This window comes from Anoplopoma fimbria, chromosome 18 (genome assembly GCF_027596085.1).
Source record: "Anoplopoma fimbria isolate UVic2021 breed Golden Eagle Sablefish chromosome 18, Afim_UVic_2022, whole genome shotgun sequence".
NCBI classification, from domain to species: domain Eukaryota; kingdom Metazoa; phylum Chordata; class Actinopteri; order Perciformes; family Anoplopomatidae; genus Anoplopoma; species Anoplopoma fimbria.
Window position 1 is genome coordinate 16235720 of NC_072466.1, and position 14391 is coordinate 16250110.

At 36.8% G+C, this 14391-nt stretch overlaps 1 protein-coding gene across 2 annotated transcripts in view; it reads left to right on the plus strand.

The window, feature by feature from the left end:
• The window catches only part of tbc1d32 (TBC1 domain family, member 32), a 63957-nt gene that overhangs the window by 1594 nt on the left and 47972 nt on the right, over positions 1–14391 (plus strand). For both annotated transcript variants that reach the window (XM_054618071.1, XM_054618072.1), the window contains exons 2-18: positions 64–239; positions 366–530; positions 1328–1505; positions 1756–1827; positions 2499–2618; positions 3000–3078; positions 3232–3335; positions 3420–3481; positions 3723–3873; positions 4037–4096; positions 5363–5462; positions 7446–7583; positions 9609–9698; positions 10633–10775; positions 11475–11602; positions 12362–12563; positions 14293–14372. In XM_054618071.1, coding sequence (XP_054474046.1) covers positions 85–239; positions 366–530; positions 1328–1505; positions 1756–1827; positions 2499–2618; positions 3000–3078; positions 3232–3335; positions 3420–3481; positions 3723–3873; positions 4037–4096; positions 5363–5462; positions 7446–7583; positions 9609–9698; positions 10633–10775; positions 11475–11602; positions 12362–12563; positions 14293–14372 — 2027 coding nt within the window. In that variant the 5' untranslated portion in view covers positions 64–84. The remainder of the gene's footprint in view (positions 1–63; positions 240–365; positions 531–1327; positions 1506–1755; positions 1828–2498; positions 2619–2999; positions 3079–3231; positions 3336–3419; positions 3482–3722; positions 3874–4036; positions 4097–5362; positions 5463–7445; positions 7584–9608; positions 9699–10632; positions 10776–11474; positions 11603–12361; positions 12564–14292; positions 14373–14391) is intronic.

Sequence of the window (14391 nt, forward strand, 5' to 3'; positions counted from 1 at the left end):
CCCCTTGCTACGAACCTTTTGCACATTTGGGGCCTAGAAAACCAATCATTCTATTCTGTCCAGTCTTAGGGACCAGCAAGAGAGATGTCTCAGTTGTCAGCTGAAGATGAAGCAGAGTTGCAATCCCTGCTCAAACAGCTTCTGAGAAGCATCAACGACAGAATCTCTGACGCCCCGTCGACCGAATGTGCTGAAGAGATACTCCTTCACTTGGAGGAGACTGACAAGAACTTCCACAAGTAAGGCCATGAGACTCGGATAGTTTAAGATTAACTTTAATGGTCTGGTTTAAAAGTAATTTCCATTTAAATTTGAAGTACAGTTTATATCCACCATGTCTAACTCTGTCATTGATCCCCTTTCAGTTATGAGTTTGTCAAGTATCTCCGTCAGTATGTGGAGAGTTCATTGGGGACTGTGGTGGAGGAGGAGACCAAAAACTTGACCAGAGGAGATGGACAACATGCTATAGGCTCAGGTCACGACACCCTGATCCATGCTGTCACCCGAAGGACCAGGGACTCAGCAGAGTGAGTGTAGCTCAGACTCTGAGCTTTGTTTTTTTCCAGATGTTTATGATCTATTTATTGTGGAGTCATTCCTAGATAATAATGTTGTTGTGTGAATTTTGCTAACATCAGAAATGTTCCAGTCTCTCTCTGTGTGATACTTATTTTCAAATTAAGTGTGTGCATGTTGAGAGTCCCTTTTTTTTTTTTTTAAAAAGATATGGATAGTAAAAGCTGTTTTTGATTGCATATGTTGATTTACTCAGAACTGTTTTCCTTGTAACCCTTCCTAGAGACAGAGAGTGATAATCTTAATTAATTTGTTACGAGAAAAAAATTGTTGGAATTCAAGGTAGAAAACTGTCCAGGTTTTCTTATCTAAAAAGGTTTCTGAGATATAGAACATGCGGTTGCTAGATTCTCTTTGATTAGAAAGCTGAAGTAGCTGAGGTTTTCCAAGGCCATTGATATAGCCAAGGCTGTGGCCTGGGGGGCAGTATTTTATATTAGGAAAAATTATCTTGTTGTTATCTACATTATGTTTTTTGCTTGTTTTTCCAAATTTAAATACTGAAATAACCTAATGTTAAAATGACAAAACTTGGAATATTAGGTTTCCCATTTTCAACTTTAAATGGAACACAGTGGCTATCTATGTCTGGAGGGCATAACAAAATATTTCCTGAAATTTGAATCATACACTACAAACTCTGGCACAGCAGGTAAAATAGAGCAGTTTTTATGGAATGGGTTTAGGTAAACAATTATTCTGAAAATATGTGATACTAATCCTGATGCACTTTCTTTCTTTGTGCCAGGTACCAGCAGATGACGCAGACCTTGAAGAACACCATGATCATGGTGGTGGAGTCTTTAATCAATAAATTTGAGGAGGACCAGATGAGGAAGGAGGAGATGCACAGAGAGAAGCAGCACAGTCAGTCCAACAGCCAGTACACTGACAACTGTTCTGACAGCGACTCCTCCTTCAATCAGGTGAGACATACAGTCTCTTGGCACTCTGGTGGCAATATATAGTTAAATTTGATTTATTTATTGCCTTTTTATATAGCTGTTGATGACTTGCATAAATTGTCAATATAGTATCGCAATCTCTGGATGGCATTCGTAGCAATTTGTGTCCTTGGGGAGTTTGTTCTTTTCCATTGTAGACTGAGAGCTCTTTTTTATTTTGGTTTATGATGGATCATAATAATTTGTGTTTCATCTCCATTGTCCTCTGTAGAGTTATGCGTTCATCAGACAAGAGCAGCTGCAAGCTTTGGCTGAAAAACTTGACTCCAGCAAACCCAAAGAGGTAGAAGGTCTCACTTACACATACATGATGGTGTTCATTGCTATTTAATAGTTTTTGTGAGTAGGCTGCAGTCATGTGTTGCACTGTGTCATAGATCAGCAGTTTCCAACCTGGGGGTTGGGGTCCCAACAAGGTGTTGCAAGATAAATCTGTTGGGTTGTGAAAATGATGTCCATTTTATCCTACTTTCCCTTAATATTTTCAACATAATTTACTTTTTCAGGCCTCTAAAAATAAAATTTATAAAAAGATCACTCGTTGTTTGAACAGTTTTGTTTTTTTGGTAGACATTAGTGTTATTAAGACTGAATTTGCCATTTTGTTTCACTTAATTCATTCAGCCCAACATTATTTTCATTTTCATATTTTTCTAGTAGTAAAGTATCCATTTGTCAAAGTCATTCTCAGTTCAGAGATCAATGAAATATGTTGATTTAAGAACTGTTATTTCTGCAAGTCGACTTGAAAGTGATAAAACTAGGTAGCCAACTAGCTTTGAAAGAAGACGGCATCACCATTCATAACCCTGCCTACAAAGTTGGTGAATTATGTCACCAACCGATGAAAATATCCCTCAATGGCCCACCAGACCCGTCTGCTGTAAATCACTGCTTTATAATGTGAATATTATTAGCAGTGTAGTTGAGGTGAAGTTCTGTAACTCTGTGTAGGTGCGTTGGGAGGCTCTTCAGGCTCTCTGCTGTGCAAATCCATCTGATGTGCTGAGCTGTGAGAGCTGGAGCAGCCTGTGCAGAAATCTCTGTGCAGCTCTGACTGACCCCGACCTCAGCGTGAGTCCTGAGCAACCTCATCTACAAATTCACACTTAATTGATTAACAAATTAATCAATAATAATCATGTAGTTTTTATAAACAATTTCAAGCTTTATAATTAATAATAACAAAGACAGATCTTCATCATACCCTGTGCCATCATGCCACACCAGAGACAACAAGATAACACTGTTTTCCCTGATGATCGAGAGCTAATTGGTAGCAAATATGCAGGCCACTCTCTCAGTAGAGGCTGTTAATCTTATCTGTAATGAGTTTGTTTACTTTACTCTCATTGTATTTCCTTATCATTTAACATTCAGATATCAGTGATTCACAACATGTTTTTGACTATGTGTGTGTCTATATGCAGATAAAGTATCTTGTATCTCCATCAGGATAATGTTCTGCAGTTCTTTGCCAAAAGCTTCTCCTCCTCTCCACTGAATGTGACACGAGAGCTCTACACCAGCTTGGGTAGGCTATTCTGAACAGACCGAGTGCATGTGCAGCACCTTCATGTTTAAGCTGAACAAAATAACATTATTCACAGTCATTTTTGTGTATAAAATAAATCACATTTTAAAGGGTCATCTCCTAATAAGTATATTTTGCCTTTTTTATGTGCAGCTAAAAGTGTGGAGTCAAGTTTTGTGTCTCACAAGCTAAGCTTTCCAACTGATTCAGCCGCCATCGACATCAACAGACCTGAGATCAGTCGTCTTCTTAAACAGGTACAGCATGTTTTGTCTTACAGTATTAAAAGTGTATCGGCATACAAATACATTATAGCTTTCTTTCTGTCTGTTTTGCCTCAGATTCGATTGATGAATGACTTTCAAAAGGAGGTGACAACTTTTTGGATCCGCCATCCTGAGAAGTGAGTTTTTACCCAAATAGTCAAGGTTGACAGGTCTCTATCCAGATGTAAGTCCCCACATCCAACGCTCAATGTCTTAAATGACACTAATTGATGTGAAATGTTCATACCAGTGAGATATATGTTTAGTATGCTGCAACGGTTTCCTGCATGATTTATCCTAATCCAAATGTACTTTACTTTTCTTTATTATGTCAACAATGATGGGATACATTCATTATATATTTCTACTCGTCTTTAGATATATGGAGGAAGTTATAGAGAGCACCCTTTACCTGCTGTCCTTCACTCACGAACATGGCTCAGCCTCACCTGGGACAGAGAAAGTCCTGGAACCCATTCATCTACTGGCCTTACTGGATATTAAAGCAACCTGGTTTAAAAAGTGGATGGTGTGTATTGCACATGAACAGGCGTTTTTGATTTGGGAAGAGTGCATTTTTGTTGTTGTTTATATGTTGCTCAAAAGTGTCTTTATCTCTTTCTCTATCGCGCATGTACTCTGTGTCATATATTCTCTATATTCTCTGATCTGTTTTGCTCTCCCTCTCTCAGCATGGATGCTACAGTAGGACTGTGGTTCTCAGACTCCTGGAGAGAAAATACAAGTCCCTGGTGAGTGAGTCACTCCTTAATCAATATCTCTCACTGACACCCATTTGTACTTTTGAAAAGTTTAGCACTGTAGTGAAACAATCAACGAAACAATTATTATTTTCTTTTCAGAGGGCATTAAAACCCAGTACCTCATTTAGGCATCAGAAAAAATTGCACTATAGATTGCATTAAAGTAAGACAAAACTGTGCATGAACTAGGAAAAGGCAAGAATCTGTAACAAATCAAATATGCTTGCAGGCCCATAGACCCTAACCCTAACCATGCAAAAGTTCAAATTGAGTTACGCTTTGATGTGAAATGTCCAGCGTTTGTTCTCCGGCTTAATGTGCACTCCTAGTTGCGACCTTTACTGTACCATGATACTGAATATATTAGAATAATAATAATTAATAAGTAATGTTAAATACCAGTATGTCATTTTTTTCCCCGCTAGGGAAGCAGGAAAACAAAAGTTGGAGTTTGATGACATCGTGAAGTAGCATAGGGTCATGGGAGTTGATGTCTTCACCACCATTGCACTCAGCTTCTCCCAGTTAGGATTATTTGAGTTATGATGGTTAAGGAGGTTTTTGCCGGGAGCTGAAAAAAACAGTCTTTCTCAGGCGCTCTTCCGCGGACAAAGGAGCTGCCGCTAAGGTTGCTCAGCTTGTTTCTCTAATAACTTAAAGGGGGTAAAGGGGATATAACGCCATTGACAGGCGACCAAAAGAAACTGACTGTTAACTTGAAATTTCTCTGGGTTTTAAAATTGTCTGAACTATTAGGGAAAATGTAAGTACACAACTCAACTAAATACAACACATACTGTAGGTCTAGTTATTTTTAGACAAGAGTTGAGTGTCACTTCAACATTTAAGAATTGATTGTTTAATCCTGAACCTCCCTCTCAACTCTTACTCTGACTTTAGAGAGGATTACTGTGTGATCACCTTTGAACCTTTCTTCAAAGTAAATGTCAATAACTCTTCTGTAGGCACTGTTAGCCTAAACTACTCTTGCATTGCAGTGCATTAAAATTCCTTATAGGGCTTCAGGATTTAGATTAAACCAAACCGTTCTAGTGGTAAAACTCTTGATTAACAGGATCGATATGAGGAGGTTGCATTGACATTCTGTATGAATTCTTTATCCAAGCCTGTGGTTTTTGGCCTGTTCATAACAGCATTCACATTGGTCACAGTAGTTGTAATTGCATTCAGAGGAATCAGGTGTTTGCAGAATCCACAATAACATGCATTGTTTTGATAATTTTATACTTTTAGATTTGTGCAGCCCTTCAGCAGTGTATCCATTACAGTGAATCCTGTGAATGTTCCACAAATGAGACAACTGATCCCCAGTCAGAAGAGCAGCAGAGCACTGGTAAGTAAAACAGTCCATAAACTCATGATTTCTTCATCAGGTTTTTGTACTTTCTCAGGCATATCTGAATACCAATTTCCACTCTCACTCTCTATGAGGTAAACATCAGCACATTTGCGTTATGCTGATTAATGTTTCTTGTGAAACAAACCAAAAAAGAATACACTCAGGCAGAACTACTGTGAAAGCCTAATGAGAAAGTAATGCTTCATTTGAAGCCTGTGGCTTAAATGTATTTGTACCTAGACTTTGAAGTCATTACTTAATCCATTTCCCTAATGCGCACATGCTGTCCCTGCTGTCATGAAAACATAGGGATGCAAAGAAGAAATCAGAATGAAATAAAGAGCAACAAAAAATACAGAGAAAAAACATTTTGAGTGTTTTTGTTATTAAATTCGATAGCTTATTTTATTTTATTGTTTCTCTCCTGGCTGTTTTTATTTGTAAATAACAATATAGAAAGAATGTGAATAGCAAACATCAAATTTAACAATCTCAGTATTCTAGCTGAGACTGTCTGTCCAGTCTTTTGAGCAAGTAGCTTGTCAAAATTGAGGTGTAAAACTCTGTTGGTTACACCTGTTGTCTCTGTGTGTATGATACATCTTCTGCTGCTTATCTCAATTTCAGGTTGTCACTACAACTATGAACATTGATTAGTTGTTTATGCCATCTCAACTCACCGGAGGTTATAGAAAAAGAATAGTCTTCTTTGAGTTTTAATTATTTATAATCTAAGTTAACTGCAAATGTCAAAGGTACCCTTTTGAGTATTTGATGTACATGCCTACACATTACATTACATTACATAACAGTCATTTAGCAGACGCTTTTATCCAAAGCGACTTACAATCAGTAGTATATTACATATCATTCACCCATTCACACACTGATGACAGGCTACCATGCAAGGTGCCACCATCAGACTCTAACTAACATTCATGCAACATCCAGTCCACACCGATGGCAAGCCTTCGGGAGCAACTTGGGGTTAAGTGTCTTGCCCAAGGACACAAGCTATGCCGTGCAGACTTCCGCTGCCTGTTTCATTCTATTCCTCAGGCCAACAGCTGGTGGCTGTAACACACAAAGCAGTGTAGTAATGTACCAAAAAAAGCTATGGATAAGAAGAACGCAAACTAGCAAATTAATATGTGAAATGTGCTCCAAAGGGCACATTTTAAATCTAATTTGATAAAGGACTTCAAATCTCTGGATTCGAGAAGATGATTCAATGTTTAATTTGGACTGATAAAATGCTATGGAATTTTACATTTGGTAAAGAAGAGCATGGTGTCAATGAAAGTGCTATAGATTGACTTTTAAATGCACCGAAAAAACATCTAGCTGCACATTTAATTCTGAAAATTCAATAAATGAGAGTGACTATAACAGGAAATGGGAATGCCAGTGTCTGTGTATTATCACCTGTATGTCTTCTTGCTGCTTATGACTGAACATTTTGACCTGTTCTTGGATGAGTGGAGATATTCCGACACATTGTCAATGATACAATCCTTATATCAGAAGAAGAGTTTTTTTTCTGAGCTGTGCTTCTTTCAACTTTCTACACCCGGAGGCACTGCTGTCTTTTTTCATTTGTCAATCTCATTCTATTACAGAAGCTTTGGATATGGAAGGTATTTTAACTTTTCTTTCCGCCACAGCAACACAACAAGGGCATTCTTCGTTGTTTTATGAATAGTAGTTAGCATATTAGAATATTGCAAAGTTTATGTTTCGTTTTCATATTAAACTAAAACCATGAATAAATCAACCCAAACAACATCCTTACAAATACTAATCAGTCCTGGCCATGCAAGCTGATTCTACCACTTCACAAACTCTCTTATCTTCAATCTTTGTTTGCAACACTGCTAAAAGCTTTATATAGTGAGTTAGCTTTTGGATAGAAAAAGACACAATTTTACCTTTGTATCTCCTTTTGTTTATAGTTCTTATTTTCTGTAAATGTTTCAGGTTCAGTCCAGAGGAGTGTTTACACAGGAAAAGAACTTGAATATGCCTTCTTTGTCCACTCGCTGTGCATCCTGGGTAAACTCCTCATCTACACCAATGGCAGAAAGCTCTTTCCCATCAGAGTGAGGAAGCGCAAAGGTACAATACTAGACTTTTCTATTAATAGTTTTAAACATCTGTCACAAGCATGTTCATATTGAATGTCCGGCAAATATGAAGCTAAATTATGCTGCCTCTTGTTTTTTTACACTTTAGATTTTGTACAGATTAACTAGATATAATACATTGGGTGTTGGTGGCGAATTTGGTTAACTTGACAAGCCAGGCTAGCTATTTACCCTTATTTACAGTTTTTGTGCTAATTTAATGTAACTGGCTGCTGGAGGCACATGAAGCTTTATATTTACCATAGAGACCCTTAGGAGTGGTATTGATCCCATCATCTAACTCAACGATTAAGCATAGTTTCTTAAAAATGTTGAACTATTCCTTTAAAAGAATACGTCCCTCACAAAATTTATATTTTTATATCAATTACTACCCAGTTACCTTAAATCTTGGGATGAGTAATTTATATACATATTAATATTTTGTGGGTCTAGTGTTCCTTTTAATGTCTAAACCCTGTAATGAGCTGAATCCTGTTTATTGTCCATTGTTGGCATCTGCTAGTCAAGGAATTGACTCATGGTTTAAATGAGTGATGTGGAGTTAAAGGGAAAAATAGATGTTGTTGGTTTATTGTCCTGTGGAAATCATCACCTAAATAATCCATCACAATCTTTACAGCACATGATCTCACGTAGTAATTTGTCTGATCAGTTAAGACACGATGCCACTCCCTCCAGTCTTCCTTTTACAGTCACTTTGTTCCCTCCACCCATCTTAATCACTAATAAAGTTATGTAATGGGGTGAATAATACCCAGGTAGGTCATTAAGACGGACTCATCATTGGCTGTCACTGCTTCATTAACCATTAGACTCTTATTCCAAGGCACTAAGGAGGAAATTAAATCACTGACGTCAGAGTAGTTTATATTGATTATAAGGCCCACTCTGTCTCACTCTGAATCATAATATGTGTCAGTTCCTAAATAAGTATATATTGACCTTTGGATTTTTTGGATTGAAATGTTGTACACACATGTTTTGCCTATTATTTGTTTTATCCAGGGTCTTGTGTCCTAACGTTGCCACATTGACAATTGATTTTGATAGATCTGATTACTTTACTGTTACTGAAAGTGTCAGTGCTCTCTTTCATAGGAAACCTGCTAAAGAAATTTTATGTCATTTTTAGCCATATTTTTACATTTAGAGCACCATTTAAGTCTAAGTCAGAGGAGTTCCAGTCATTTCAGACACTTTTTATTGTCTCCAGCTAGACATAACTGTTTGCTTTCAGTAAAGTCACAGCCAGAATGTTAAGTCCACTATCCTTTACAATATGGGAAATGTGTCTTGTGCTGCAAGAAGAATACACAGAAAACAACATGTACATGTAACATGTATTGCATAAGGTGAATGTCACATTTACATTATAACTTAATTTTTTTCATAATTTGTTTTTCTGATTCATCAATTAATCATAAAGGCTATAAAATGTCCAAAAATGCTGAAAAATACTTATCACATTGTCTTCAAATTGATCCTTTTCTCAAACCAACAGTCCAAAGCACAAACATATTAAAATTATTTAAATTTAAAACTTGGAAAAAACAGTTCATCTTCACATGAGAGACCCGAAACCAGCAATGGTTTGAAACTGTTGCTTGTAAAATGATTTAAACATTTGGCGTTTATCAAAATTTGGTTGATTGACTGATTGTTTAAGCTGTAATATGTAAAAGTATGTGTTGTATCATATGGTATATTAAGCCCATTTAGACATGCTTGTGATGAAATGTTCTATACTGTATAACACTGTATATTTGACTTGTTTTAAATTACATAAACAATATTTTTTAACACACCAGATACTAAAACTCATCCTGGATATAAAATTTGGAGCCAACTGTGCAGCAAGATGATCCTTGTTTTCAAGGTCACCAAAACTGGACATGGACCATTTCCCTCCCAGCACTATCGACTATTTATTTTACGGTCCCTGTCTACTCTGAGTGACTAGACTGATAAACTTATTTATCTTGCCCTATTTCAGATCCAGTCAGCCTGACAGACCTGGTTGTCATCCTGATTAACATCATTTACCAACACCCCAAACCCCCGCACAGTGACACCTCACACACAGGTGGGGCCCCACACACTCACACACGGAAATAAACTACGTCAAACAGTTTAGGCTCCCTCCCTGTTTTCTGTGCAGACTTTGAGTCTGGAATCGGGGTGGGTAAAGGAACACAGTGACCTATGAGGCGTAACAGCATTCCTCAGACCATATCTTTTATCTCTTAACCTTGTACTGAGTCATGCAGCACTATGGTTGTTTCCTGGAAGACCTTGCTTTATTGCCCCATTCATTCTCTCGAATTACACTGCAGCAGTTTCCCTGCCAGTGATCAATAGTGTCCCCTACCTTGACTTTGTCAGATGAGGATCATCTTTTTTGGCTGCTGCAGAGTCATGCTGAGCAAGTCATAGATTTATTTTAATATTTCACCAGCAAGTTGAAGATCACCTACACCAGTTGTGAGAGGATATTCTCAATAGTAACATAATGCTACAGAATATGATGTCAGAGATAGGTGAATTTAGGTATGAGTTTGAGATTTTCATTTATTTTAATTAATTTAAATCTCTAGGAAGCAATATTGAATAATTTATATAAAATGATGTATAAAAATACCTCAATATCACAAAAAGAATGAAACCTTTGACACATTTTTATTATTTTTCCAAAATGTGACTTAAATGATTTATTTCTTTGTCACACTATCCAGTGAAGATAAGTGTCCCCAAAATGTTTTCAAGAATTATGAGTGTGTTAGTGGATAGATAACTATTGTAATCAGATTGATACTGGACATACAAGAAAAATACATCAATCCAAACATAAACACACTCACACTGACAATGTATAAATTGAATGTGTCAAAATTAGATTTACAGGATATCAAACAAATGGGGTACAAGCAGGACAAAGTGTTAAGTGTCGGTTTTAAAGGAAAAAGAATTGCAAGATATTTCGACATGCAAGTATTTCATTTAAATATTTGTGTCTTCAGACTCCCTGTCGCCGATCTGTCTGGCGATGGAGGTGCTGTGGATGCTGTGTGAGAGGACAGAGTGTGCTGAAGAGTGTCTCTACCAAACCCCTGTGATAGAAACACTGCTGGCTCCTATTATAGCTCTGCTCAATGGACAGCAGGTGAAACACACACATTGAACATATTTGTTTTGATAAATATGTGAATAGAATAGACCACATATAGGTTTGAAGATGCATACAACAAACAAGATTCATAGATTCATAAATACAAATGGACACAGACAAAAAGTATGAAATTGAGAGTTTCTAGTGTGAATAAGCAGGTAAACTACATAACAATAGCATTCCTGTTATGAACTGGCAAAAAGTACATTCATATATTGTAAGGACCTTACAATTATCCTTTAATTATGTTGCAGTGGACCCTTTATATCACAAATATGTTGATCTGTAGCTTTCAAGTAATCAAAATTCTATTTCAGGGACTTATACAATGTGTTACGATTAAAATACTTTTTTTTATATTTAGCTCTACTGTTAAATGGTTTGATATAAAGAGGATTTGGCAACTTCAGTAATTATAAATTCTTTGGACTTTTGCCTTCATTCTACCGTCTTTTAACTGGACTTATTCCCTAAATAGTTGCTGTAACTCACCACTGAATGCATAACATTTGCCTTTAACATATTTCTCTAATGTACATCTAATCCCAATCTCGACTATGAATACAAGGTCTGAAGTCAGAAAGTTATCCTAACCTCAACCGTTACCCCAAACAGTGTTTTTAAGCTTGATTTAAATACCAGTGTTACCTGTGATTCTACTAAATTTGTCTTCTTGATCTCTACGGTTTGCAGGCCAAATTAAAATCCCCAGCAGCAACACTGACTCTCATCGCTGACGTTCTGGCTCGCATCGCAAACACCGACAGAGGATTAGCTCTCTTCTTATATGAGAAGAATGTAGTTGTCGCCCACAGTGAGAGGTGAGATGGTGTGCTTGAGTTATGATTAAATACACAGGGTGTTTTTGTATCTTAGATGTTAATGAATAAATTACGTTCTTTCTGACTTAGCAAGAATACTTAGTATCGAGTTAAGTTTGCATAACAAATCCTCTGCACAGTGAGCAGTGTAGACCTGAGGATGCTGGTGTGTCAGTCACTGTTGTTGAATCTTTGATCTACTCAAGTCCCATTATAGCAAAAACTAAACCATAAAAGTTTGATTTATTAAAGAAACTCAGGGTCACTCAGTGGACCTACGTTAGTTTTGTATTTTGTTATAATTGGCTGACCCTGAACAGTCTGTCCAACCAGAAACAGCAGTTTGTTGTTGTGAATTAGCAATAATACATTCGCCAAGGCTGATATCACTGAGTACAAACTGTTTTGATGAATGTGCTCCAGTCTGCGATCCATTTTTTATGTACCTCCTCTGAGAAATATGTTGTAAAAATGAGCACATAAAAGTTCAATGAAATTAGAGATCTAGTCCAGACAGGGAAAGCAAAAGCAATACAAATGGGTCGTTTGCAGTTATATAAAAATACTACAACTACTAGCATTCAAATGTATTTGACATTTAGAAAACAACAACAAAAAAAGAGGAAGGGAAGGTACTTAAAACATACCGCTCCCCCAGCATTTTTCTAAGCAAAGCACCTCAGATTACACACATGAAATTCTTGTGCAGTTTCTCCCGTCAACATAGTTATCTTCGTCTGTTTTCCCTCTCCTCTGCAGAACCTTTCCTGCTCATTTCATTGTACAGTTCACTCTCAGGCTGATGGAGAAGGAGCTGTCCTCACTTAGTGAATCCGACGGGTTCCAAACAACATGTGGAGCCTTTATCTTTGTCTGTAGGCAGATATACAACACCTGTGAGGGTCTGCAGGTCCTCCGACCCTACGGCCTGCACAAGGCTGTAGCTGCTGCATGGAAAAAGGTACCTGCACTTCATTTCTCAGTACAACACTGTTCAGACTTTCAGATTCTACACACTCAATGACTTAGATTTCCCCTAAGATTTTGAGTGGTTAAATAAAGACAAACAAAGACCTCAGTGGTTTTGGGGTGACAGTATCACATATAAAAAGAAAAAAACACTGGTTAAAATGTGGGGAAGTATTATATTTGTTTGTTAAATGCACCTGATCATTAACTCAAAACATTTCTAGTTTTAAGTTAAAGTAATTGACGCAAAAAAACAATTAACATACTAAACACCAAATAATTAAACATATTAGAAAATGGTTTAGCATTAGAAAAAAACATTTAGCATCATAATAATGGGGTTGCTGAAGGAGTTATTGTTTATTATAGGGTGATTCTGTAAATGCAAGAAATTAAACCCTTTCTTTGAGAGCATTGCTTGACTAATCCCTTCCCATAAAATCGTTGTACAAGATGGTAGATAAAGGTTGTATCTAAATCATTTATTTCTAGAATATCTAATGGAGGGGTGTCCATGTTTAATGATCAGTTTCACTGGCTAGAATACTCCTGTCATGTTTCATTTGCCTGATGAATGACGTGAAGAAAAATGCCACCACTGCTTGCAAGTGGAGAGAATTAACTAACCAGTGTAATATGCTCCATTTCATTTTTAGAATACTGCTTTTGTCAGAACAATGCATCGAAATCAAGATACCTTTTCTTTTTTAGAAAAACAAAACTGAAAATGCAAATCTCAACGCAGACACAGTTGAATGTGCAACCAAAACCAAAAATAACTCGTATTACAGTAGGAAGAGGAAACAAAGAAAAGAAAAGTAGTGAAACTGCTTCTCACAAGCAGGCTACATCCTTAATGTCAGGTAGATATCTGTATTTAAATTATACAGTCCCACAATCACATCTTACCACTCTGTTTTCCAATACATTCATGTCAAAAATGAACTTCTACGAGACATCTTGGCATCAGTAAACAGTCGGTATAAAACTTTTTCCCACTAACTTCCTACTAACTCCAGTGTGTGTTAAATATTAATTATCACTCTGCACATACTGCATTGTCCTCTTGTACTATATGGTCCCAACTCAAAGTCTACATCTATTTTCTTTGTGTTACATAATGTAATAACAACAATGCTGACCTCAGTCAACCCACTTTAACAAGACACTAACATGGCCCCCGTAGTTTGTGGGAGGCATTTTAAGGAGGCATGTGAATTAAATGAGTTCAAAACGGATAAAGGTTTGACCCTGATTTCAAATGTTGGCAGATGGTGCTAGAGGGTTTGTTAACTTTCTTAGTGTTAATACACAGAGTAAAGGAGATAAATTCAGTTTGATAGTGTCCTCATTTAGTTTGTAAAGATGCAAATTACATACAATACTTACATACAGTATGCGTTTTTGAAAATACAGATTTAATCCAGTAAGATTTTTAATAATTATTCAAAAATAGTCATTTTTGTATGATGAAATAATATATAGATCTAAGAAACTACAATATCAAGAATGCAAAGGCTGAATGTAGACCAACAGCACAGCAATTTAAAAAGTGAAGTGAGAGTGAAGTGAAATGAAATCAGAATACAACTGGGTTGCAAAATGTCCTATGGGCAGCCAGAAATAGTCCATTATCAATACATTTTTAATTAATTTAATCTTTAATAATGAAAACATGGGCAACTATAGATAAACAAATCATCTTCTTCCCTTATTTCTAGACCAGTTCCTTGTCAGAAAGGGTTCCAACTCCGGTACCTGGAGCCACCGCTGGAACGTCCACCCAGGAGCTGCAGAACATGTGAGGCCTGTTTAAGTAC